The sequence below is a fragment of the Lissotriton vulgaris genome, unplaced genomic scaffold (assembly GCF_964263255.1).
Source record: "Lissotriton vulgaris unplaced genomic scaffold, aLisVul1.2 SCAFFOLD_637, whole genome shotgun sequence".
In the NCBI taxonomy this organism is placed as follows: Eukaryota; Metazoa; Chordata; class Amphibia; order Caudata; family Salamandridae; genus Lissotriton; species Lissotriton vulgaris.
This window is the reverse complement of record NW_028245984.1, coordinates 284829-311400: the sequence shown is the minus strand read 5'-3', so window position 1 is coordinate 311400 and position 26572 is coordinate 284829. Positions and strand designations below refer to the sequence as shown.

Sequence of the window (26572 nt, the reverse complement as noted above, 5' to 3'; positions counted from 1 at the left end):
TCTTGCCTGTACTCTGGGGCAGGTTCAGAATGTGTGCAGCACTATAAACCCCCTCTTTGTAAACCACCCCTCTCTGTGAAATATCTGAGGTATTTTTTGTTAGGTGCTCTCCCCATTTTGAACAACTCTATCCTATGATAGTATGTCCGATTCAGGACGTTGAACGGATCGGATCAGTCTCAATCCAATCTGGATGGCCACCTCCCTAAGGTGCATCAATGCAGGCTCCCAGTCAATGTCTACCATGACCCCCAAGTGTGCCTCCAATCTGTCTTGGAGACCTCTCAACCCGTTGGAGGTATTGTTAATTACAAGCCACTATAGCTCGGATATCGATGTGTTAGTTATCTTTCCTCCCGGCACCCCAAGTTCTAGTGGATTCTTCATGTCAATAAAACCCTCACCCCTTAATTCGTGGGCCAACTGAAGATATTTGAACTTTTGAGAAGGTTCAAGATCATTTTCTCCCTGCATGTCCTCAATTGATTTTATCTTTTCTCAATCCATTACGTCTCCCAGAATTTCTATCCAAATCCTCTCCCACTGTCGGAAGATTGTCAGCTAGCCTATTTCTTTGTCATTCCTTTCCACAACGGTGTGGCCAGTGGCTAGGGTTGATCTCTTCTTCCAACCCAGTGCCTTTGTTGCATCGTACCATGCTTTTATGGTCGTTCAGGCCGGGGTGGGCAGGTGTGCCCTTTGTTTCCCCCACCAACAGATCGTGGAGGTGCATGGGTGGTGACAACGCCACTCATCTTTGCATGGTTGCCAGATCACTAAAGAGTGTAAACCCTTACTTGTTAATGATTTGGAGTTGCATGGCTCTATAGTAAGCCCCCAAATCTGAGACTGCTAATCCTCCATTGTAGACTGAGCGGTACAGTGTTTTCAAGGTTTCTCTTGGTGTGCCTTTGTTCCAGGGTAGCTCTCTCAGTATTTTTTCTATTTTGTTGAAGGTGCCCTCTGATATTGGGAAGGGGCTATTTTGCAACACGTATAGCAATTTGGGCAAGGTAATCATTTTGAAAATAACGGCCCTTCCCATAAATAAAAGTGATAGTGCGCTCTATCACGCTCCATCTTCTCAGAGTTTCTCCATTACTCTATCTAGGTTCCGTCCCAGGAAACATTTTTGACCTGTTATCTGTAGTCCTAAATATTTGAAGCCAGCCTGCATTTTTTAATGGCTTCCAACTGTAAATGTAGGTCTTAACAATCTCCCATCTGGTAGACTGTGGATTTGTCCCAATTTATGCCATATCCAGAGTATGCGTCAAAGTTGCAAAAGACCGTTCTGCTGGGATCGAGTTCTTTTGAGCTTGGCAGGTATATTAGCACTTCGTCCCTGTACAGTGAGATCTTTTCCGTCTCTTTCGTTGATGCCAGGACCTAACTAGATCTGTTCTTCTCCATATCCAGCATGCCAGTGGCGCTAGGCTTAGTGCAAATACCAGGGGTAATAGGCAGCAGCCCTGTCTCCCAATTTAAAGGTTGCGTATATAATGCTGTTCTCTTTCACTACTGCCATGGGTTCCTTATACAACAGTGCCAGACATTTATGGAAATTGGTCCTGAAGCCAAACCGCTTCAGGGTAAGATGAAGGTAGCACCAGTCTATGAAGTCGAACTCTTTTTCTGCGTCTAAGGACAGTATGGCCCTGCGTGCCCAGATCGTCCTTCACCCAGCACAAATTCTTAAGCACAAAATTTGAGTATTCTTCTGGTCCGCAGTAAAAGCTTTGCCAAAGTGACCAGTACCTTCTCCCCACACCCTAGTAGATCTCTTCTTTACACCTCCATTCGTCTTTCCAAGCTCAGGTTGATTACTTTGCTGCAGCTCTAAACACTGTGATCTGGGGGGGATCTTGTACACCACTAGGTCTCACACTCATGTGTATAGTTGAAAGAGCATGTGTCCCTTCAATTCAGGCAAAGCACTCCCTCCCCCAACTTTAATTTTATTTTAAATATTTATATAGCATAGACTTCGCTCCAGGGGTAAACAGGACTCTTTTCGTAGAGTTAAGAGTCAACATAAGCAAGAGATAAAAACAGCATGTGACTGTTAAAAAGAAGTGGAGAGTTAGACACTGCAATTTCGAGTTGGCTACACTGGCAGGGTATTGTAGACTAATACGTAATTCACATAAGTACTCTGCTTTGTATAGATAATGGGTTTAGAGATTGTAGTGTAGATACTGTACAGAATATAATAATGGCAGTTAAATCTAGAATTTCGTTAAATGAGATTACATGCGTCATCAGAGGAATTCAATTTAATGAAACCAAAGAGGGTGTTGTTGCAATACAAGATTTATGGACTTGGAATGTCCCTTTGCACTGTTTACTTTTCTCCCAAGGATGTTTCAAAATATGTTGGAAATAAAGCAGCCTGTGGAGGTTTGTTTGAAAATTAACCTTAACTTGAAGTTCTTTTTTCTAGCACTGTTAAATCTAGTATTATTATTTAATGCTTTTGTTATGTAAATAATTAATTTTGATATTTGTGTGTGTGTATATGTATGTATGTATGTATGTGTGTGTGTGTATATATATATATATATATATATATATATATATGGTTCCCCATATTAAAAAAGGGAAAAAAATGAAGAGGAGGGGGTTGGGAGTTTGTAGGACTCTGGCTCTTTATATAATGGACCAAAAAGAGGTACACTGAGTAAAGAGTCCAGGCAAACCCCAAAGGAATTACAAAGGCACAAATGACACCCCAAAGTCTCTCTTTTGTGGTAATGTAGCTGAGTAGTTGGGCATATCAGAGGGTAGTGCTTAGCAATTATTGCACACCCAAAGACAGTGAGTGAGGCACTTTGATGGAGAACGGTCCGGTTGCAAGCAGGCTGCAAGCTGGGACTGGGAGACTAATTGGGCTGAACCGAAAAGGAGGCTCCGGTCTAGTGATGCTCGGGCCCATGGGGACACTTTTTTCCCCTTCTAAGCCAGGGCGGCTGTGTGCAAGGTGTTCTGAGGCATCAGGTTTTCGTCACCGAAGACTCTTGTGGTAGACCGGGCCTGCACAAGAGAGACTGGAGGTGGCATCAGTGAGTCCATTGTGTCACAAACTCATCTGTGGTGACAGACCAAATAAGCAGCTTGAACTTGTTTCTAAATATTTTATTATTCACCTTTATTAATAGCAGTTATCTCCAGTGTACATATGTGATAGATTGTGCCCTTTTTTAGGTCTCGCCTGTCGATGCGCATGCGCATCGAGCAAGCGAGACTATTGCGAGTTATCCACTCTTTATCTACACTGCAAGGAATCGTGGCGATTCCTTGCAGTGCCCGTGACTTTTAAGGTCAATGCGCATGCGCATTGAGCTTATGCGCATGCGCATTGACCTTAAAAGCGCGTGCACGTCCGTCTTTGTTTACCCGCTCCGCCCCCTCCCGCCGTGTCGCATTTCTCCTCCCCCTCCCCTCTCTTCCTTCCGTCTAACTTCCTTCCGTGTAACATCGCCGCAACGGTCACATCACTCGTCTTTCCTAACACTAAGGCTAACCCTCCGTCCTCCAAGCCCACCCCCCCCTCCCCCGGTAAGACTCCACGCGGTTTGCGTCCCTCGCGCAGCTCACCCGCTCCGCCCTCTCCCCTTCCCGCCGTGTCGCAGCCTACAGCAAGACTGACGCTTTTCTTGCATTTAAGTCCGTACACCTAGAGATGTTTGTGCGTCCCCAAAAAGTACTGACTTCAAGAACATGGTAAGCATAAACGTGGACTCATAAAGGGTGCTTTCTGTGTGAAGCTGCCCTGCGCCTGCTGTCAGGTCAGATCCCAGGGTCGAGTGTCCGTGTCCAGGGATGCTCCATGCTCGGCACAGTACTTCCAGAGCCTAGGTGATGTGTGGTCGTGTGTCAGGTAACGACGGTGGCTCTAAAAATAGATGTGATAACCGAGAGGGACAATAGGAGCTCGCAGTGATAACTTTTCAGTGAAAGGTGAAACTAGGTCAGCAGCCCAGTTGCGTAAGCAGCTGCTCTGGATTCCCTGCCCGCATGTGAACTCGTTGTGTAACTCGCATGCTAACAAAGACATCACATGGGCCAGGCTCAGGAAACTGCCGAATTTTAATGACTACTAACTCGCATCTTCTGCTCTGCTTGTCGACTCGTTGTGTAACTCGCATGCTAACAAAGACATCACATGGGCCAGGCTCAGGAAACTGCCGAATTTTAATGACTACTAACTCGCATCTTCTGCTCTGCTTGTCGAGCAGTCGTCATTTCCATAGAATGACTACAGAACAGTACTAAGTATCAGGGCCCAAACTAAAATTGTTATATTTATAGTGGGCTGCGGAAATCATTACATTGCCCACTTCTCTCTTGAAAACATGCATGGCCACTGCTTGCTGTGTAAGATCGCTGAATATCACCGACGAGGCCATCTCCACGGATAATGGGAAGACAGGGTGCTTCCTGGGCTAATGATCTGGTGTGAAACAGGCAGGCCCAAGCTGTAAACTCGACTTCTCAAGATCACGGAATGGTGGATCCTGATAACAAACTCTCTCTCCCTGTGCTTCTGTACTTTTGTTTGCACGGATTAATGGGACTTAACAATAGGATGCTCTATGAAATAATGGACGTTTACATGGACAGTTTAAACCCCCTATTGATTCAGTATGTGTGCTCACGACCCAACTTCTGCACCGTATGATACTTATTGTATAGTAAGCCGCAGCAGTACATTGTTTTGGATTACTAAAAAGCATTTTGATTTCGTAAACTTTGAACGTTAACTGGTAAGGATGTCTGGTAATTCATTAGCATTGTTTATATTGAAGCTTTTAAACCGTAGTGTGCGAGCTGTGACTGTCAGCAGAAAAGGCACATTGTCTTTTCTAGAGATTATATGTTTAGAGGAAATTACGTTATTTGCTGTTCTTAGTATTGTAAAGGCAAACTTTCTCCTTTTCATGTTTTCTATTTATTACAGCACCATATGACCACGTGCTCCACAGCAACCGTTCTCAGATCAATATGAGTCTGCCTGCCATCTCCATCAATCACCCCCTGTGTTCCCCGGCACTCTCCACTGTTACTGGAGGGACACACGGGAGATTGTGTGGCTCACAGGTCTTCCCCTTCGCTCTGAGTCTCCGCTGCCACTTCAGTGCAGTGATGTCAGGTAGAGGACCCTTGCCAGGCTCACCTCCAACACAGTGTCTTGGCTCCCTGGGGGCTTGCAGTTCTCCGCCACCCTCCCGATGCTGCAGCAGGTCCTCCGCGTCGCCCCGGCAACGGGCCCTCCACCTACGCCCTCTCCGACGCCATCTTGATTCCACGGCGGCCACCAGTCTGGAGTCTGATTCACGGCAATCCTCACCACTGGGGTATATCCCTCGCAGCGCCGACTGTTCCGCTGATTCCCTCAATCATTGAGAATTGAATCACGTGTTTTGGAGGTGGCCAGCGCTATGGATGCGCTCTCCTCAGGCTGTTTGGAATGCTTTTAAGATGGCAGCCTCACAATGGTCAGTCAGACTTCCAGCTGTCCCGCAGTCAGCATTTCTTCAAAACGGACAATGCGGGCATGTTTTGAAAGGTGCTGTGTTCCAATGCAGTGGGTCATCTGCCAAGTCAGATGATAGAAGCGTGGGTCCCGACATTTAGTCGTGAAGCTCCCAAGCAACACAGAGCTCTACAGAGCTGCGGCCATCTCACTCACCCTCAACCCCTCACTCACCCTCACTCACCCTCAACCCCTCAACATCAACCCCTCACTCACCCTCACCCTCACTCACCCTCACTCACCCTCACTCACCCTCCCTCACTCACCCTCACTCACCCTCACTCACTCTCACTCACCCTCACTCACTCTCACTCACCCTCACTCACCCTCACTCACTCTCACTCACCCTCACTCACTCTCACTCACCCTCACTCACCCTCACTCTCACTCACCCTCACCCTCACTCTCACTCACCCTCACTCTCACTCACCCTCACCCACTCACCCTCACTCACCCTCACTCACTCTCACTCACCCTCACTCACCCTCACTCTCACTCACCCTCACTCACACTCACCCTCACTCTCACTCACCCTCACCCACTCACCCTCACTCACCCTCACTCACTCTCACTCACCCTCACTCACCCTCACTCTCACTCACCCTCACTCACACTCACTCACCCTCACTCTCACTCTCACTCACCCTCACTCACTCTCACTCACTCTCACTCACTCTCACTCACCCTCACTCACTCTCACTCACTCTCACTCACTCTCACTCTCACTCACTCTCACTCACTCTCACTCACTCTCACTCACTCTCACTCACCCTCACTCACCCTCACTCTCACTCACCCTCACTCTCACTCACCCTCACTCTCACTCACCCTCACTCTCACTCACCCTCACTCTCACTCACCCTCACTCACCCTCACTCTCACTCTCACTCACCCTCACTCACCTTCACCCTCACTCACCCTCAACCCCTCACCCTCACCCCCACTCACCCTCAACCCCTCACCCTCAACCCCTCACCCTCAACCCCTCACCCTCCCTCACCCTCAACCCCTCACCCTCACTCACCCTCAACCCCTCACCCTCAATCCCTCACCCACACTCACCCCCACTCACACTCACACTCACCCACCCACCCTCACTCACCCTCACCCTCACTCACCCTCACTCACCCTCACCCTCACTCACCCTCAACCCCTCACCCTCACTCACCCTCAACCCCTCACCCACCCTCAACCCCTCACCCTCAACCCCTCACCCTCAACCCCTCACTCACCCTCACTCACCCTCAACCCCTCAGCCTCACCCTCACTCACCCTCAACCCCTCACCCTCACTCACCCTCACTCACCCTCACCCTCAACCCCTCACTCACCCTCACCCTCAACCCCTCACCCACCCTCAACCCCTCACCCACCCTCAACCCCTCACCCACCCTCAACCCCTCACCCACCCTCAACCCCTCACCCACCCTCAACCCCTCACCCACCCTCAACCCCTCACCCACCCTCAACCCCTCACCCTCACTCACCGTCAACCCCTCACTCACCCTCACTCACTCTCACTCACCCTCACTCTCACTCTCACTCACCCTCACTCTCACTCACCCTCACTCTCACTCACCCTCACTCTCACTCACCCTCACTCTCACTCACCCTCACTCTCACTCACCCTCACTCACCCTCACCCACTCACCCTCACCCACTCACCCTCACCCACTCACCCTCACTCACTCTCACTCACCCTCACTCTCACTCACCCTCACTCACACTCACCCACCCTCACTCACCCTCGCTCACCCTCACTCACCTTCACCCTCACTCACCCTCAACCCCTCACCCTCACTCACCCTCAACCCCTCACCCTCAACCCCTCACCCTCACCCTCCCTCACCCTCACTCACCCTCAACCCCTCACCCTCACTCACCCTCAACCCCTCACCCTCAATCCCTCACCCACACTCACTCACACTCACCCACCCTCACTCACCCTCACCCTCACTCACCCTCACCCTCACTCACCCTCAACCCCTCACCCTCACTCACCCTCAACCCCTCACCCACCCTCAACCCCTCACCCTCAACCCCTCACCCTCAACCCCTCACTCACCCTCACTCACCCTCACCCCCTCAGCCTCACCCTCACTCACCCTCAACCCCTCACCCTCAACCCCTCACCCTCAACCCCTCACTCACCCTCACTCACCCTCACCCCCTCAGCCTCACCCTCACTCACCCTCAACCCCTCACCCTCACTCACCCTCACTCACCCTCACCCTCAACCCCTCACTCACCCTCACTCACCCTCACCCTCACTCACCCTCAACCCCTCACCCTCACCCACCCTCAACCCCTCACCCACCCTCAACCCCTCACCCACCCTCAACCCCTCACCCACCCTCAACCCCTCACCCTCACTCACCCTCAACCCCTCACTCACCCTCACTCACCCTCAACCCCTCACTCACCCTCACTCACCCTCAACCCCTCACTCACCCTCAACCCCTCACTCACCCTCACCCTCACTCACCCTCACCCTCAACCCCTCAGCCTCACCCTCACTCACCCTCAACCCCTCACCCTCACTCACCCTCACTCACCCTCAACCTCATGCTAAAGATTTACAAAAAAACCCATAAACAATTCTAAAAGCACTAACTCTAATGCTGCGAGACCTATTGCATTTCTAATGCTTGTTTGACAATGCAGTTTTGTGGAATGGATAGCACAAGATCCTGTTTTTGCTGTAATGGTGTTAAGAAATTAAAGGACAGCAGCTTAGCTTGTTGTTTCAACCTTACTTCTGTTTAGGATGTCCCTACCAGGCAGCGCAAGTTGTCTGGAGCAAAATACCTATTTGTGGGTTTACCAAGAACTTAACAGGGGTTTCCCACTGCTTACCACTGAATGGGTTTTTTCTAACACTTATTTGTTTACTTAATATTCAGGGGCTTTCCTTGTCTCAGTGTGTCCCTCTTATATTTGTTTCTCCCTGTAGCAAAGTCTCTTTATCATCTGTTTGATTGGCTGGCTTTTGTTCTTCCTCTGCTCACTTTTAGGCAACTTTTTCTTATTTTTTGTTAGGCACTCCATGAAGGTGCATGCTTTTTCCAGCCCTCTCTTTCTCTTTCTTGTGTGCTTCATCCAAATACCTAGAGCCGCAAATTGTATGTCTCTCTTGTGTACTTCTCCCCCCAACCCCCTCATGCTCAATGTTGTTCTTGCCTTTGTGTGCGACTCCCTGTATTGCTGTCATTTTCACATGATTCTCCCTAATGCTATTTTTGTCTCTTTCCCCATGCCCGTCTTTCTCCTTGGTACAGTATTTTTCCCCTCCGTATCCCATCTGCTCACCCCCATTCACTTCTCTGAAAACTCCCCAACCCAGAGATCTTCCTTGTGCTTTCACGCTAAATGAATCTTAATTTATTTAAATTTACCAATCCTAGTGGTTTCGACCATCCTGGAACGGAAAATAAAAAACAAAACCGTCCTGCGTTGATAGGTTGGCAGGCATACATCCTTACAAATGCAAAAAGCACTGGAATGATACGACCTCCTTCAGTGCTGCATAGCATGCCGAAAAGTTCAGTGCTGCGGAGCATCGCCAGAGGACACTGGCAAAGCCAATATGTTTCAAAGGCGATAACTATTGGTTTTCCATTTTTGTTTGTTCCACCTCGCATACCAGGCTCAAAGTCCCCTTCTCTCTGAAGATAGGGCATGGTTGTATTTTTAACTGGCGGGAACATTTGAGGAATATGCACAAGGGTAAGACATGTCTGATGCAGATAACTAAATGTGGTGCATTTTAGGTGGGGGTTCATGGATACTCTACTATTGCTCGAGTGCAGTAGCCCACTGTCTATCTTTAGGCTCTAGACCCATTGAGGTAGCCTACTTGCCCTTGTGTTAGCCGGGAAGTTTGTTACACAGGTCTCTATTAGCTCTCTGTATAGTGATGCAACCGCTCACATGTTGCTGCCATACTTGGGCAGGGTTTGCAAGGGTGCGGCGGGGTCGGGCTCTAGTCGCTCCCAACCTCACAGTGTGCCTTACACGGCTGTCCATGCATTATACAACAGAATCTGCCCTCTTCAAGGTCATACTGTTCAGCAAGTTCCTGAATGGACAGTAAGGTTTTCTGGACATTGATGTCGCCAATGGAAGGCGGTGTATTAGTTAAAAAAAAATGCATTTATGTGGTTCCTAGGGATGGCAGTCATATATTTTCTCAGTGCAATTTAGTTTCCCTGAGTCAGGCCTCTATCTCACTGTGTTCCCTCTTTGTTTCCTGCTTTTGTCTCCACCCATACCTCCGCTCCCCGTATGGCACACTCTAGGTCAAGGAGTAGAATCTGCAGCTTGTCTTAAGCCACAGGAGGTTTTTATCCATCGCCCACATGCTTGAGGCCTATGGTGTAGCGTAATACTCTGTCTTGTAGTGCCGGCGTGTACAGGTTCCAGCTCGCGTTCTGCCCATTGCACCTTCAATTTAAGGGGGTTGTGGTCGGACAGTGTGCAGCCCAGGTATTCGGTAGATAGGACCCGAGATGCAATGGGGGAATTACCCAAGAGTATATCTGTCCTAGTATCTAATTGGAATACGTGGGAGAAATAATTACTGGTGATGGGGTGCATGGACTTCCAAATATCATGTAGTCTTTGTGTGTGCCATATCCTGAAGGCACAGGCATTCTAATCCCCGCCGGCTCCTGCAAGGTAGGGGGAACAACTTGTCTAGGGATATGTTGTGTATATTATTGACGTCCCCTCACCATATTCATGGTGCCTCTAGGTTCTGTATTGTCGTGGGAGGCAGTTGTGTTAAGAGCTGTTGCTGATTACTGTTATGTGCAAAAAGCACCAACAGGGCAATTGGTGCCACATCTACCACCACCACCGTCTGGATGCATCATTTTTTGTCAGAGGGACCTTTGGAGCCTCCCAAATGAGGGCCCTCGGGCGTATGCGGAGTAGAAGGTGCCAATTATCTGACCTCTCCATCTCTGTTGTAGTTTAAAAAGTTCCATGGCGGTCATGTGTTTCCTGTAAGGAGATATGTGTCCACCTTTGTCTCGGGTAGGAATTGATCATATTGTGACACCTAGGGGTTGCCATTCCCTGGATATTCCAGGAGATATTGTATGTGGGTTCTCGTTCAGTTAGGCATGCTGTCGTGTTATGTCTATGTTCCAACCCACATTCTCCCCGCTACCCAAATCCCATAGTCCTCCGTGATCCCCCCCCCTCATTTTGTGTCATTGTTATGATGCGGTCGCTTTTCGGTGTGCAAACTCAAAACCGATATCCTAATTCCCTTTCCCTGGTTGGGACAGTAACTATTCTGCAACCATACACTATATAACATGAAGAAGCAGGTTGGCACGGTCTCCTCTGCCTGACTGCTTCCTCAACCTACGAACGCTCAGTAAGGTCTTCAGTTGGCTCCCACCCAACACCAGGCAAACTGTCACATAAGCCCTCTTCACTAGCAGACTCGACTACAGCAACTTCTTCTACATAGGAATCACCAAGCAACTATTGAAGAAACCCAAGACCATCTGGAACACCGCAGCCAGACTCATCCTCCACCTCCCCAGAGCGACGCACATCGCCCCTCACCTCATGAAAGTCTATTGGCTACCAGACCCGAAGAGATGCCAGTTCAAGCTGCTCACCCATGCTTTCAAGGTACTACACAATGAAGGTCCAGCGTACCTCAAGAAATTAGTAAACTTCAACCAACCTACTAGAGAACTCTCTCTAGCAGCTACCCAGCACATCCGTCGGGCGAAGAGTAGAGGCCGCTCCTTCTCCGACCTGGCAGCTAAGACATGAAACACCCTCCACCTACACCTCTGAGCAACACCGTTGCTCCAACAGTCGAGGAAGAACCTCAAGACCTGGATGTTCAACCAATAGGAAAGGGCAGCGGAATCCCGCGGGGGTACCCCACAGCGCCTGAAGACCCTCACTGATAAAGCAGCCACGCTCTATAAATCCTGATTGATTGATTGAATTAGTCCTACAGTTCGTTCCATTTGTTCCAGTTAAAATCGGATGGGGGTTATTTGCAATAATGTGCAGTGTGTTAATTGCCGGTCTGAAACAAGCTTGCATGCAGTTGTGACATGTCCTCCTCCTTGCGCAGCGAGGAGGTTCTGGAAAATCGCTCAATCCAACGTTGCTACAGGTGGAGCCAGTCCAGGTGGGTCCTTGGTGATCTGTGGTGGCCCATGGTGCAGGGCGGGAACCATCAGGATGGTGCTGTGCGGGCTTGTGACACGGAGCACCCTTACTCCACGTCCGTTCCGGTCACCATCTTGGCCACGCTCCCCCCTCCACTTCTCTCATGCATGGCTTTAACATTACTCCTGCCTGGGATTGGAGCAACAAAGACTAGCAGATCTAAATGAGGGGTATATGAAAGAGTGTAAACAGGATTCGAGTATTTTAATAATGAATAAGGGGTTTTGGAACTGTGGTTTGGAGTATTAGTATTAGTAATGTATTTACTTAAATCAGCAATCAAGTAAGTTAAGGTGGTAGTTGAATTAACATCTAAGCTTCAGTTTACCCAACAGAAGACAAACCATGCTTTCACAGTTTTATAATATAGGTGCTGCAAGAAACCCATTTATTGATGTGAGACGAATTGTGCAGGAGGAACCCTGGATGCACTTCACCGTTATAGGCCGCAGATATGCTACCACACACACACACTATTCCGTGCACACCACAGTGACACACACACACACACACCTGTGTGTATATGTATATGTATGTGTGTATGTGTGTATGTATATATATATATATATATATATATATATATATTGAGCACATTTTTGGAAAATTTCATTAAGATTCGTTAAACGAAGTCAAAGTTATAACAAATCATAAAATGCTTTTCCTATGGAAACAAGGTTGTAACTTATAACTACCTACTGGCGACCGGCAGTAGGTAAAATATATATATATTATATATACTCATACACACACACCACTTCACACTGCCACAGGCATAGACCACATATACCCACTGAGGCACACCGCACACATTCAGCCCCACAAACACACACACACTCCATAAATCCATGGACTCCCATCCACATATGCAGATACTGCACACAGCTGACCACCCACCTTTATATTTGTAGCTTTGTCCATGGCAAAATACCCAAGCCATTTTGAGTTATGCAAAGAACTGAGATGTTGGTTTGTCTAACTTTGACTCCGAAATGTATGACTGTATCCTTCTGTGATGAAGTTGCGTGGCTCTAGTCCTGTCTGACAGCTACAGTTCACCATTATTTTGACAATTTTACTTTTCGTTTTAGTTAGTGCATCGCTATATCGTGAGGTCGGTTGATGCCAGTGTTTGTCAAGGTGATGCTTGTCCTACTTCTTCATTAGTCCAGACCTGTAGACCTCAATAAAACGAATGAGAGCACGGGCTAGCCCAAAATGGAATGGTGTCTTGTTACTGAGGATGATATCTGGTTTTGACAACCCATCCAAAACTGATGACGATTGTCTACATCTCTGTGAATGTTTTGTTGTTGCAGATCCTGGGGGCCCATACCTGGAAGACCTGCTGCCTTCTTGATCATGAATCAGTGATTTGTATTTATGGTGGAGCTTTTGTTAGAGGAATAGCTAACCTCCAAAATGGTTTTCTCCTTGTTTAAGGCATTGTTATAATTTTCACAAGTTTGAGTGTGTTCAAAATTGAGGCTCCAACTTTACATTAATAATCTCTCATGTCTTAGTATCCAGAGTGGCTTCAAACCCACCGAGAATCCCTGCCCGAGGAGCAATTCAATAAATACCAGGAGCAGCACAGCATCATGGGTAAAATCTGCGAACAGTTTGAATCTGAGCAGCCCAGTGACAGCGAAGTTGCCCAAAAGGCCCGGTTTGAGCTGGTGCTGGATCTAATGCAAAAGGTAAATAATGTGGCTCTCTACGTGATGTGAGTGGAGCAAGTAGCCCTTGTTGTATCGAGGCATTGTTTATGTTCTGGGAGCACGTCTCCGCATGGACACTCGATCGGCCATGTTAAAACCTTCTAAAGAAATGAGCGAAGGAAGCTCTAGGACTACGTGTTTGTCACCAAACCTTTAATGGATTTGTCATAACTACTAGGATACAGATGCACCCACTCCAGCTCTTGTTGAGAGATTGTTTAATTCTCCCACCTGGGAGGGCATCACATGTAATATGTAGCATATATAATTATTGACTGAAAACATTATATGAACAGATATTCAAAAGTAATCCTCACTAGTCTTTGTAAAGGTTCTGAAAGGGGGTGGGGGATATGCAAGTACTTGAGGCAATGAAAAGATGAATGACTAAGCATAAGGTTGCAAAGCTAGCTAGAGCAGCATTTCTTGGCCCTTTGACAAGAGGCGGAACATTCTGCTGTAAATTGGATTAGCCCTTGTACCATTCGTCTGGTTTGGCCTCTGAGCCGGAATAATGGAAGATTAAAACAAAGTGATTCATATAGTTTTGGCCGAAGATGACAGTAAAAGGCTGCTGCAATGTAAGAGTAAACCATGAACCTGATTGAGGCACTGTTGTTTTTTAATAGCATTTTTATCTGACAAATAGGACATTGTAGCTCTTCTGTGCCTATCTTTAGCAGTCTTTAATCTGACCAGCCTTTAATTCAGATGCACGTTTTAGTTTCCCTTTACCTCCAGCTCTATGACTGTACCTAAATTCACGGTTATAAGCCCCTTAAGCAGTTGCCTTGAGTGAATGCCTGCTCTAGGTTGTGTACTAGTGTTATCTGCACACATAGAGGTGTATTACATTTAGTTTTGTTTTCCTTATTCAAATATAACCTACCATAATGATCTGTCTGCTTTCAGCTTCAAGACTTGGGGCATCCTCCAAAGGAGCTAGCTGGTGAAACGGTAAGTCTGCTTCCCTTTGATGCTATTATGGTAGGGCTCTGAGCACTTGCCTGTTGAACCAAATGGCTTTATCCACTAAAAAAGGAATTGCTATTGGAGGAAAAACACTTGCCCAGAAATCCAGGTGTTCTTTATTTTTTATGTCCTACAGGTAGGATTTTCTGTTTTTTTTAATAAATTCCACAGTCAACACTGTTTCCCATAAGGAACCTCTAGATGTCTTTCTTGCCATGCCCTATGTGTCTGCCTTTGTTTCACTTTTGGTTTGATTTCCTGCCTGAGGTGGCCCCTTTCAATTCTTATTTGATCCTTAGGGATTGTATCTTGCGTTTAGTGAAGTTGTGTTGCTTTTCAAGCATACTGCGTACAGTTTGGGTGATAACACTTGGGATGTCATTTTGCACCACTCTCCCCTTGAGTTTCTCTCTATGGTTAAAGAAGTCTCTGAATGGCAGAACAGGTTTCTGAGACCACCATATTTTACCAGATTTTGTAGTAGTGGAGGCTGAAAATTGAAATTTTGTGTTAGAAAAGGCAAACGTTAAAATCAAACTGCAAAATTAACGTTCAAATTGACTTGGCAGTTTTGCTTTGTCAAATATTAGAAATGTTTCCATTTCTCAAATCGTAAATTTTGGTTAAATGTTAACTCCACACTGTGCCTACAACCCCATCAAATTCTCTATGCTGTTATATACCCAAAGCCATGCTCTCTTACCTTAACCCAGAACCTCTTCCTCACACTATCCATAAACCTGGACAAATGTAATATGGACTGGATGCATTGCATTTCTGTATTCACATCTCTCCAATGAGACTTGGGCAATTCTTTCTGCTGGTTTACATGTGTAGTTATATCACACATTTCAAAGAAGCTGGTTGAAAGGACGTGCAGAAATTATGGCTAAACCATATTCCTGAGACAGAAGTGCAACACCATCCCTAAAATTAATACTTGCAATGCCCGAAAAGGAGGGTTTTCTGTAAAGGTCATTAGTTGGGATCTTGCGGATTGCTGATTGCTTCAGTTTACCCTAACCTTCACTATCCCACCTCTGAAACCCATAGCTGTCGAATGGAATGAAAACAGTCCCTCATGGACCGTTTACTCTGTGTGGAGGGTCTGACTGACATGGACAGTCAGTAAACTTTTAAGCGCTTTGTGTCTTTTGTGTTGGTCCCAAACTATAGATGCATTTCCTTGAGAATCACACACGTGGTTACCTCGTTTAGTCAAGAGAATTGTGCTGCTTACAATGTGAGTTGCCGATACAGCTGTGACTCGCAGTGTAATTTTAGCATACTGCAATTTGGTTTTTAACATTCAAGTAACATGGCACTTTGCACAGGGCATGCTTTATGAGGGTGAAAAACACTATTGCCTCAACCCTGTCTCTAATCCATTACTCAAATCTAATTCTATCCTTACTCCGAAGCTAACCCTGCACCTTACCCTAAACTGACCTAATTTGAATGTCCTGACATTTTTAACGTTTTTTTCTAACTGGCCTGCTTTTTTCAAGCTATTGTTTTTTCAAACTATAAGTTTTAACTCTTTAGCTTTTCTACCTATCTCATTCAAATAGACGACCAATGTTCAGTCTGTCTTCATCTCTTTGCTGCAATCAAATGAAAATATGATGGATTGTGACAGAGAAGATGATAGTGGATAATGTGTTTTTCTGTCGCAACTTTCTCCACTGGCATTGTAAGCAGTACTATAAAAAAATCCTAAACTTTTGAGTAACCTATTTTGATTTGAGAGAGGGAGTGGTGGCAAAAAACTTTAAACGACTGCTTTCTGAAACATTTGTTTATTTTTCTAAGTTCTTTTATTGGCTTAAACAAGGCCCCTGAGTGTACAAGGGCCTTACAGTAAGTTTTGCAACACATTATATAATATTTACAGCTCATTTAAACAATATGTGCATATCAGTCAACCAGCAATAGATCAAAGTACCAGTCAGAGCAAGTGTGGCCTTCTAATTAAAGAGCTTTATCGTTTTAAGGGCAAATGGTCCTGAAAGTGACACAATAATTTCAAAGTGGTGAAAAGGGGGATCTCGATGGTTGAGCTAGTTCTCAGCTAGATGAGATTTCAAGGAGTGTTTAAATAGGCTGAAGTCGATGGCATTCTAATGGAAGATCATAAGGAGTTCCACAACTAAGTATATAGCCTAAGGTGGATCAGACAATGGAACTTTATTTCTAAAATTGTAGGATCCGTGGACAAAAGTTAAATTTGTTTCTACCTATGCAAGAATCCCTAGAGGTGATCAGTTTCTGACAAAGATATTTAGGAGTATTTATGTTTAATGCCATGTATGTTATAAAGGTGGCATTATGCAGCTCTGTGATGTGTTGGTTCTACCCTGGAAGTGACGAATGGACCCGTGTATAAGTGCCACCCCTGCATTTTGACGTCCAGTTCTTTTTTTACACTAATAATCAGCCATCCCAGTGTGCAGATTCCTAGGTTCGGACCTTTTCAGATTGAAAGCAAGACCATTCCACAGAATAGGGAGTGCAGTGATGCATTCAATAGAGTATCCACCAGAAAGAACATCATCAAAGGAAACTAACCTGTTTTTCTGATGAATACTACTACCTGCAGCTTCCTTACCTTTAGAATGGATACCATAGCAGTACCTTCAAAAACAGTGGATCTTTGGAATGGCTCAGATCAAAAAGTCCTTTAGAACCAAACAATTGAAATGTCCTTCTAGTCGGAGCGGACTGTCCAGGCAGCACTGCATTGTGAATGTGTGTGCTGACTCCCACATTGCAGCCTGACTGATGTGAAGTACAGGCATTCCATGTGCCAGTGCAGTGGTAGAAGCCTTCGCCCTGGTGGAATGGGACCTCCACCACTCCAGCGGCTGCCTCTGGCTAGTGCGTGGCAGATCTTGATACAAAGGATTATTCATCTTGTCAGTCTTTTTCTGCCTTGCCTTTCTTTGCCCTAGAGCACCCCACAAAGAGATGATAGTCCACCCAACAGTCCTTGTTGACATTGAGACCCGAAGGCTCTTTTAGAATCCAACTGATGGATTATATCCTCCTCTTTTGAGGGGGAGGTGGATCAAAAAGCTTTGGATGAGTGATGGATTGTCCACTGTGAAAATAAATAACTACTTTAGGTAACAAGCATTTACAATGCAATAGGTCTCCCAGCATTAAAGTTTGAGTTATTGGCATTGTGTATGACAATGCGTTGCATCAAATTTTAAGCACACTTTGAATTGGTGAGCAGTGTGAGTGTGTGCAAGAGTATGGTGTTCTTGAAAGCAGTGTGGTAGAGAGTGCAGGAATTTGGGTGACCTGAGCAATGTGGATGATGCACCTCACACACGGGGCTGACAGTTATTATTCACACAGCTCTGATGATGCACCTCAGGCACGGGCTCACAGCTGTTATTATTCACACAGCTCTGATGATGCACCTCTGGCACGGGCTTACAGCTATTATTATGCACACAGCTCTGATGATGCACCTCACGCACGGGCTCATAGCTGTTATTATTCACACAGCTCTGATGATGCACCTCACGCACGGGGCTGACGCAGGTATTATTCACACAGCTCTGATGATGCACCTTAGGCACAGGCTCACAGCTGTTATTATTCACACAGCTCTGATGATGCACCTCTGGCACGGGCTTACAGCTATTATTCACACAGCTCTGATGATGCACCTCAGCACGGGGCTCACAGCTGTTATTATTCACACAGCTCTGATGATGCACCTCATGCACGGCCTCACAGCGGTTATTATTCACACACAGTGATGACCCCGGGGGCAGCCTGCACCTTCCTACGCTACTGTCTCTGCATATCACAATAAGTCTGGTAATGGGCAAACTGTCTTGGTTGGCATGACATGAGGAAGTCTGGTAATGGGCAAACTGTCCTGATTGGCATTACATGAGTAGGGAAATTTGAAGGAAAAAAAGGCAAAATTCATTTTCACAACCTCTTCTTTGAACTTTGCCAAGCAAACTATTTTAAAAAGACCCATGAAGACACCCGCCTGATTTTTCCACTCTGTGCTAGCAACATATAGGGGAAAGGCTTAAACGAAGGGCCACAGCTAAAGTGCACTCATTGGATTCAAAACAGAGTTGGTAGGATCCTGACATCTGGAACATTTACACTTCTTAAAACGGCACCAGGGACACAAACATCCAACAATATCCAGTTTGCTGTGAGAATAAGCCATCATTTTCCCTTCAAATATTAAGCAATTTAAATGTTACTGCATGCAAAATGATGGGGGAAAAATACATGTACTGTATGCAGCCTATGCAGTAAAATCAGAAACATTGACCGTAGTAATTCCCACTAATTCCCCCACAGCGAGTTATCAGATGCTTTCATTACAAATCCAGATTGCACTTTAACTTCATTTTAAAACACATCAGCACTGCAATATGGTGGCTCGTGAACAGGTAGGTGTACAGTAGGCTTCCAGGAGTTGTGCTTTAAGGGGTAACGTTGGCGCCTCCTGGATCCAGCGGTCACTGGATGGTGATGCGGGCCCTACAGTCATGTCAGAGGGACTGCAGGAGCAGGTGGTTATTACATGAGGTCCGGGTAGCTGAGGTGACTAGCATGCCGCCTCTTGCACCACCGCGGCCTGCCTCGTCCTCTAAGAGGTCACCCGGGAAGCGGCCGAGCAGTCAAGAAAGACATCAGGTAAAGCAGAAGAAAATAAAGCGGTACACAAAAATATGGCAAATGGAATCTGAACCTCTGCTACATTCAGTACCCCCTAGTATTGCAGTCATTATGATATTTTCTCTACTCGAGGTGAGCAAGTGGCAGGCACACTGCGCAGGTTTTCTAACTGACCCTACTACAATAACTGACTTTGCTGACATTTGCAGAAACGTTCTTTTGTTTGCAGTGGTGCAGTGTGGACTTTCAATGAGAGGGGTGCACATCGGAGTCCTCGTTTCTTATTAACAGTACGATCAGTTTAGGAGGGCAGTAGGGCTTCAGGTTGCAGATATGTATGACTTCCCAGACTTTATTGCTTGATTTTGCTTCCGAAAAAGTATCACTCATAACCGCTGAAATGTCACTCATAATTACACATAAATTATGAAAACGTCACACATAGCAATCTGAAACCTTGGCAGCTATGAAGGTCTACGTGCTCTTTCGAGACAGGTAACCCCTTTCAACAACACCCCATCCCTCCCAGCCTCACCCCAAGCCGGGCCCCCTGTGCATGTTAAAGGTGCAGGCCTTACCTTGCTGTAGAGCTCAGAGGCGGACATCGCGGCGCCTTGTGCCCCTCCTTGCAGGGTGCACCGGATGAACGGAACTGGAAGCGTCTAGGCCGTGACTCCTCGCAGGTGGGCCTGTCCTGAACCCAAATAAGGCCTCCCCCGAGCCCGGCTCCCCGTACTTAAGCCCACCCTCCCCCGGCACCCCGCCTGGCCTCGCTTTGGCGCTGCAGGGTGTTTGAGCCGTTGCCAGGACTCGAACCCCGTAGCCCGGCTTCATAACCATCTGCTTCAACCTTGAAGGTAGTTATTACAGAACCTAGAGCCTTTACGTCAAAGTGTGTTTTGCATGCTTGTAAAATGGCCTGCCCATCCCCACTTCGCACTTATTTACACACACGCGCGTGCACTGAACCCTACGCACTGCTCCAGTCTGTACAAATTTCGGTGGAAACGTTTGGTTTGTTTCCTGTCTCAGTATCTCCATATCTCGGTGCAGGTTCGCGCGGCGTCCTCGCGCCGCCTTTAAAATGCTGTAGGGAGCCGTAGCACAGGCACCTGGGGGTCCTGTCTGCAGTGGGCCCCCTCTCGTTGCTGTACGTGGCTGCCTTGGGGTCACATGGTATTACTGACGCATGCAACCGTCAGGGAGGACACCCACGTGTGAGGAGGAGCGGCCGGGGATCGAACCGCCCACGGAGAGAAGCTGCGCCCACGGAGAGAAGCCCATGCCCTAGAGAGAGCCCCGCGGTGGCAGCTGAAGACCGGAGTAGCGGTAAGTGGCGGCGGGGGGGGCGGGGCGGGGGTGCTTGATGCACGTGTGTGTGTGTGTGTGTGTGTGTGTGTGTGTGTGTGTGTGTGTGTGTATGCGTGTATGCGACAGCAGGGGTGAGTTCTCTTTATGTGGGGGTGCATGCGTGCATGGGCGCTCGTGTGTGTGTGTGTGTGTGTCTCTGCGTATGCGCATGCGCATGCATGTAGGGTGTTGGAGCTTCCCAGGAGACGGCAGCTGAGCGTGTTCGCGCGCGCGTGGCCTACGCCGATCGCCTTTGCGCGCGGCCGGTGCTGTCTCCTGGGAAGCATAGTCAGCAACAAAAGATCTCCTGGCGGACACAGCGCTGACGCGCTGTTAAACGCCAGGAGACCTAAAAAGGCTGTTGTGGTCCAAAGTACCACTTTGTCTCAGAATTAGGTGGTGTAAGTTTACTGCACCAAGAGAACATCAAGTTTACTCACTGATGAGCCAAAATCACTGTGACCAGTGTCAGTCTTCAAGTCAGGAGACGTAGTGATCAACTCTGGATGCATTCAAATGGCGCGCACATGAGGTAAGGGAGGACCAAATTAAGGTCCCACTGAGGCATCACAAAGGTTTTGGGAGGCAACAAATGAGTCCAGGCACCCCATTCTACTTGCTAAGTCTGCAGCCACAAGGATAACTTGGGCCCAGTCTTTGGTGGTCTGCTTTAGAATTCTAGGCAGTAGAGACCACAACAGAAAGGTGTACAAGAGTCCCATCTTCTCTCTATCCAGAATGAGTATCTGAGAGAGAGCCTTCTTGAAAACTCCAGCACACAAACATTTTGGCATTGTCCAATCTCAGTGGTGATGAAAATGTCAAGCCAAGGTTCTCCCCATTGCTGGAAGATGCCTCGGAGTGTAATGACCATTCATGATCCTCCAGGAACCAGCAGCTGAGCTCGTCTGCCCTGGTGCTCAAAGATCCCCCAGGTTGTTCACAAGCTGGGAAATTACCTGTCCCTGCAACCAGCTCCAGAGACAAAGCGCCTTCTGTCACTGGATCCACCACCCCAACCACCCTGTTTTTGCAGTACCACATGGCAGCTGTGTTGTCCTTGAGCACCTGAACCAGCCTTCCATTGATGGATGATAGGAAGGCCTTCAGTGCCCGGCAGATAGCCCACAACTTCAGCAGGTTGATGTGGACACTGGTCTCTGCCAGGGAACAAAGTCCTCTTCTCTGATCTCCACTTCTCCCAGATGACCTCCATCCTAGCAGTGACACATCTGTCACCACCGTCCACTCTGGGTAGGGTTGAAAGAAGGGTCTTCCTTTGCAGTCTCGTCCTGAAACTGGATGGAATCGGATAGGTTCCCCTTGTAGTGGGCCCATTGAGACTTCAGATTGCACTGCAGACTAGGCATATGTCACCTGGCATAGTCGACGATCAGGTTGTTAAGAGGCCCAGAAGCTTCAGAGTCCCTCTCATCAATATACAGGACTGAGGTAGAAACATAAGGATCATTGTCAACTGTTGAAAACTCGCTGGGGTGGGGAGGCCAGTAACCCCACTGTATCCCTAATGGCTCCAATGAAAGGGTCTCCGTAAAGGAATCTGTGTTATTTTCGGTTGTTGATCAAGAACCTGCAGCGATGTAAGGAGCTTCACTGTCATCTGAAAGTGGTCTACAACTAACTCTGGCAACTCCACCTTCAACAGCCTGGTTGTGGAAAACGGGGTTTCCCAACCTCTGAAGGTTTCCAGCTACCACCACCTTCGCTTTCGTGAATACCCAAGGGACACCGGTGAGGCTGAAGAGGAGCATGGTGGGCCAGGAGAACTGGGAACCATGAACTGCAAGTAGCATCTATGGAACTGGTAAACAGGGACATGCAAGTAAGCTTCCGGCGGGACCAAAACCACCATCTGTCGCCTGGGCCCAGGCGAAAGACCCTGAGTCAGTGAGAGCATCTTCAATTTGTCCTTCCACAAAAAGGTATTCAGAGGGTGAAGATCTGAAATAGGACGAAGGCTCACCACTTTCAGCATGAGGAATTAATCCCTTGAAGCAAGGTGGACAAGTGCTCCTCTGAGAGATTTTCTGATGTGTGTGGAAGGTGTGACCGGTCAAAAACGAAAGGTGGGGCACAGCCTCATTGGACAATCTGGAGGACCCACTTGTTGGATGTAATATGTTGCCAACCTTGGAAGAAATGTCTGATCCTGCCTCCTTCAGGGTGGTTGTGTACCACTAGTGGCAAACTTTTTAAAGAAAAATATGTTAAGTGTTTTGAGGAAGAGTAGGATCCTCTGTAACGAGAATTACCAGTTAGGTAAGCCTACCATTATGACTTGCATCCTCTTGCTTGCTTCATTTCTTATTCTTTTGAGTGCCACACTATCAGCTGATACCCCTTAGCATTTTCCTATCTGTAGCAAATAAATGTAATGTGCAGTTTAAACCGCCACATTGAATGGCACCAAAGATTTTAGTGGTCTTGGAACAAAATATCTATTGTAAGACAGGTTTTTGAGCTGTTGGCTCATGTGGCAACTTTCAAACTAGAGCATTTACAAACTTCATGGACAATCCACGAACCTGTGTGAAATAATTTTAAATCATGGATAACATTTTTTTTGATGCCTAGTGCTTAGAAATGACGAGAACAATAACGTGGGCAATGAGCAGTAAGAATATTAAAATAAAATGTATAATTGGAAATGGGGCAAGCTGGCTGCAACACCTTAAAAGTGATTGTTGAAGAATACACAGTTGGCTAAGTTATGAAATGATTTATGGAAGAGAAGTTTGAGTCTAGTGACTATTCACTGGGGTTAAGGAAAGTAGGGTTCAGAAGACAGTTTCTTTACTTAAACATTTATGTCCCAGTTCCGTGCTATGCCTGACCGCTTATTTCAAAATGTCTTCTATTCAGCCAGTAACAGCACAATTTTGTTTCAGAACCTCTGTTCTGTATTCCCCTCAATCATTTCAAATGGGCAAACTAAATTATACCTTGTTCTGCTTTTACTTTAAGCCATGATAGGCTTGTTGTCGGGTCTGTATGGTTTCATAATGTTTTGGGAACATTGGTAAAGGTATTACTTCCTCCTTTATTTGAGCTTGGACCTTTTTGCTATTAACTACAGCACTCTGGGTCGGATGTTACCTGGGATTGTAACATTTGTGACACGTGATTGATTGCGGAATTGCTCATTTGTGTTTGGAACTTCACTTACTGGAGTCACTTGGTGGTGGTTGTGGAGGGAGGAGGCAACTTCATCTGAACAGAGTGCCATTAATATTGCCTACCTTTCCCGCAGCGCGGAATGTGTACTTGTTTGGAGACTTCCTCATGCGTGTTTGGCACTTCACTGATCAAAGTCCCTTATCCGTGGAGGAGGAAGGAGGTCACTTCAATGAACAAAGCATTATTAATAGTATCAACTTCTCCTTAACTGCAGGACACCTGCGGGCTGCATCCATGCCCAGGGCAGGCCTGTCCATGACCGAAAGAAGCTAGCCCTCCTGTTTTCATCTGGTTAATTCTGCATTCTTTTAGCTACTGTGAAAAGAAGGGCTCCTGTGCCCCCTTCAGTGCTGGGATCCATTAAGGAAAAACATTCCTTGCTATTGGATGCCTTATTGGCTAAAGACATTAGGGCCATTAATGCAGATATTGTTATTGTTAAAGAGTGGCAATAAAGTGATAATGGGAGCAATTTGGGGAAAAATCTTGGAGTGATGTATGTGTAATGATGAATATAGTTTCTGGAAAGTGATCAGTGCCCCCTTTTTTTTTTTATCCTGTTTTAGCCATTGGACATAACTCTCTCATTACCGCCAGTAGTTTGGTTGACCATTTCAGTGAGATCTATTGTTCCAACTTAGTATCAAAAGTGCTAATAATCATTGAAAGGGGTGGGGTAGAGAATGTATTTTGGTGTCGAGATTATTAAAGCCATAGATGGGAGCCCTAGCACCAAGGTGCCAGACCCCAAGAGGGTTCTTGCGGATCTCTTTAAGAACAATACCGCACTTTCTGTCCACCAATGTACTGAATGCAGCTGTTAATTTTTTTTGCCTAAAACCTGTCCTGAGTCAATAATTGTCCTGATGTTTAAAATGGGGGTGAGAAGCACCCAAATGCAACCTCCTTCTTTTCTTGATTGGCACTATTGTATAAGTATCCGACAGAGTCCTCGTAAACAGACTAGTCACTTGGGTGAAGGAGAAAAACATTTTAGCCTCAGTATGGTTTTAGCGAAGGGCTTGGAATGACTGTGCAATGTCTTAAATTATATATCTTAATTGCATTGCTGGGTGTACTGTAGGAGGTTTATTGGAGTGACCCTGTTGGTGGTCAAATAAGACATTGCACGTAACTGGAAGTCTCCGCTGCCCTCGCAACCCCCCTTCCGCCTCCTCCCCCACAAGCATGCCCACAGAAACATGACAAGATCTGGGCCAGGTGGTGGGAACATCATGGGTTGGATGTATGATCCGGGTGTACCTCATCTGATGTTGTGTTTACCTCGTAGACATCTCTGAAAAACAATAGCATTTGGTTATTGCAAAATTATATATCTTAATAAATCCGTCACTAAAGGAAGATTTTCACATTTAGCCTTCATGGACCTAAGCTTGGCCATTGACTGTGTCCAGGTGCTAAGCTTTGGTCCATCTTGGTGTTAATGGATATTGATAAAGACAGCGTAGAATTTTTTTACAGCATCTCTACCTGGATTTTTCTGGTGGAGTATGATATGAAATCAACAGGGAATCTCGGGCTGTTTTAAAGGAGCCAGAGGGGTTCAACAAGGTTTTCTTTTTTTTTTTTTCTTTCCCTCACTCCTCTTCTTACTCCATACCAGTGGCCTGGAGCAGCATCCCACCAGTTTAAATCAGTATACCCCAAAAATTAGTAACCAAGATATTCGTTGCTGTTCTAAGCAGATGATGATGTACTTGTGTCAAGGACATCAGTTGGTCCTCAAACGTTTGACGGGCAGCGTCCCGTTTATTTACATCTATAAACTAATTCAGCTTAGACCCATCTACTTAGGCTCCAGAAGATCTTTGAAATCCAGAGGCTTTTATTGCTCAAAATCATACAATGGGCAAGATTACGGCATTTAGCTATCTTGAGCTTACCTTTAACAATTTAGTTGTTGCAAACAAGAAAACTTCAGTTTTTGCTGACCCAAGCTGCAATTAATAATTTTGCTTAAAAAATTGATGATAAACTGTTGAATTGTCTAATTGATATCTACAATAGGAAGTGCATCTTCAATATCAGCTAAGTTGAAAACAACTTCTGCTAAAAGTTATTGGGTGAAGCACAGAGTACTACAATTTTTGTTTGTCACATTGAGAGTTGGGTATTACATATTTGGAAGATAATTCACAGTGAACTCCTTTATTACTCTGGATTTCAGTCTGATGTAAGCCGTAAACTGAATTAAACCATAACATTGTTAAGAACGGTTTAAAGCTTGATGGTTTTATCAAAATCCCATTTTTTAAATATGTAAGAAAACTTTGCTTTGATCTGGGAAGGCCCAAAATGTTTACACATCCGTAAAGACCTGGCCAAATTTTTTTTTATTGCAATAAATGCATTAAATCTTTTGTTAGGTCGCATCTGTTGTTATAGATTAGACCTGGTTTGGAGACTTACTTGTCTTTTGTTTCTGCTCCCATGATTGATGGTTATTAACTAGATAAAGTTGGGCTCTTTACATTTTCTTTTGTCATTCCATACAGGATGGATGCAATTTGATGCTAATCTTTGCCAGTGATCATTTATCTTTTTTAAACACCAATGCACTTTTTTTTTAACTTTATTTTATTTTATTTTTCAGTCACAAATACAAACCCGCAGCCCCACCTCCCCCCACCCCCCCCTACAGGCATAAAACATGTGGGCACAGATAGACTCATTACGGCACTATACAGGTGTGGACAACATCAGGAACAGCAAAAAGAGTCCGCACGGAAGTCCATGTGATAATCGTAGCATGAATCCAAGTATTGTGGACAACGTGAGGGTAAACAGTCAGGCCCCATGTCGCACCTACTACAGGCATCCCCTCAGCAGTCCCCCCTTCCCTCCCCCTCAGACTCTGACCCTGGTGCAGAGAACAGTTCGCCACTGGTCCCATCCGAGTCGGTATGTGA

General features: G+C 46.3%; 1 protein-coding gene and 1 pseudogene across 1 annotated transcript in view; one reads left to right on the top strand and one right to left on the bottom strand.

The window, feature by feature from the left end:
* The window catches only part of LOC147666193 (peroxisomal biogenesis factor 19-like), a 109351-nt gene that overhangs the window by 42037 nt on the left and 40742 nt on the right, over positions 1-26572 (top strand). The window contains exons 6-7 of the mRNA XM_086949221.1: positions 13263-13439; positions 14373-14417. Of these exons, the coding sequence (XP_086805347.1) occupies positions 13263-13439; positions 14373-14417 (222 nt within the window). The remainder of the gene's footprint in view (positions 1-13262; positions 13440-14372; positions 14418-26572) is intronic.
* LOC147666194 (small Cajal body-specific RNA 14) lies at positions 20181-20309 on the bottom strand (annotated as a pseudogene).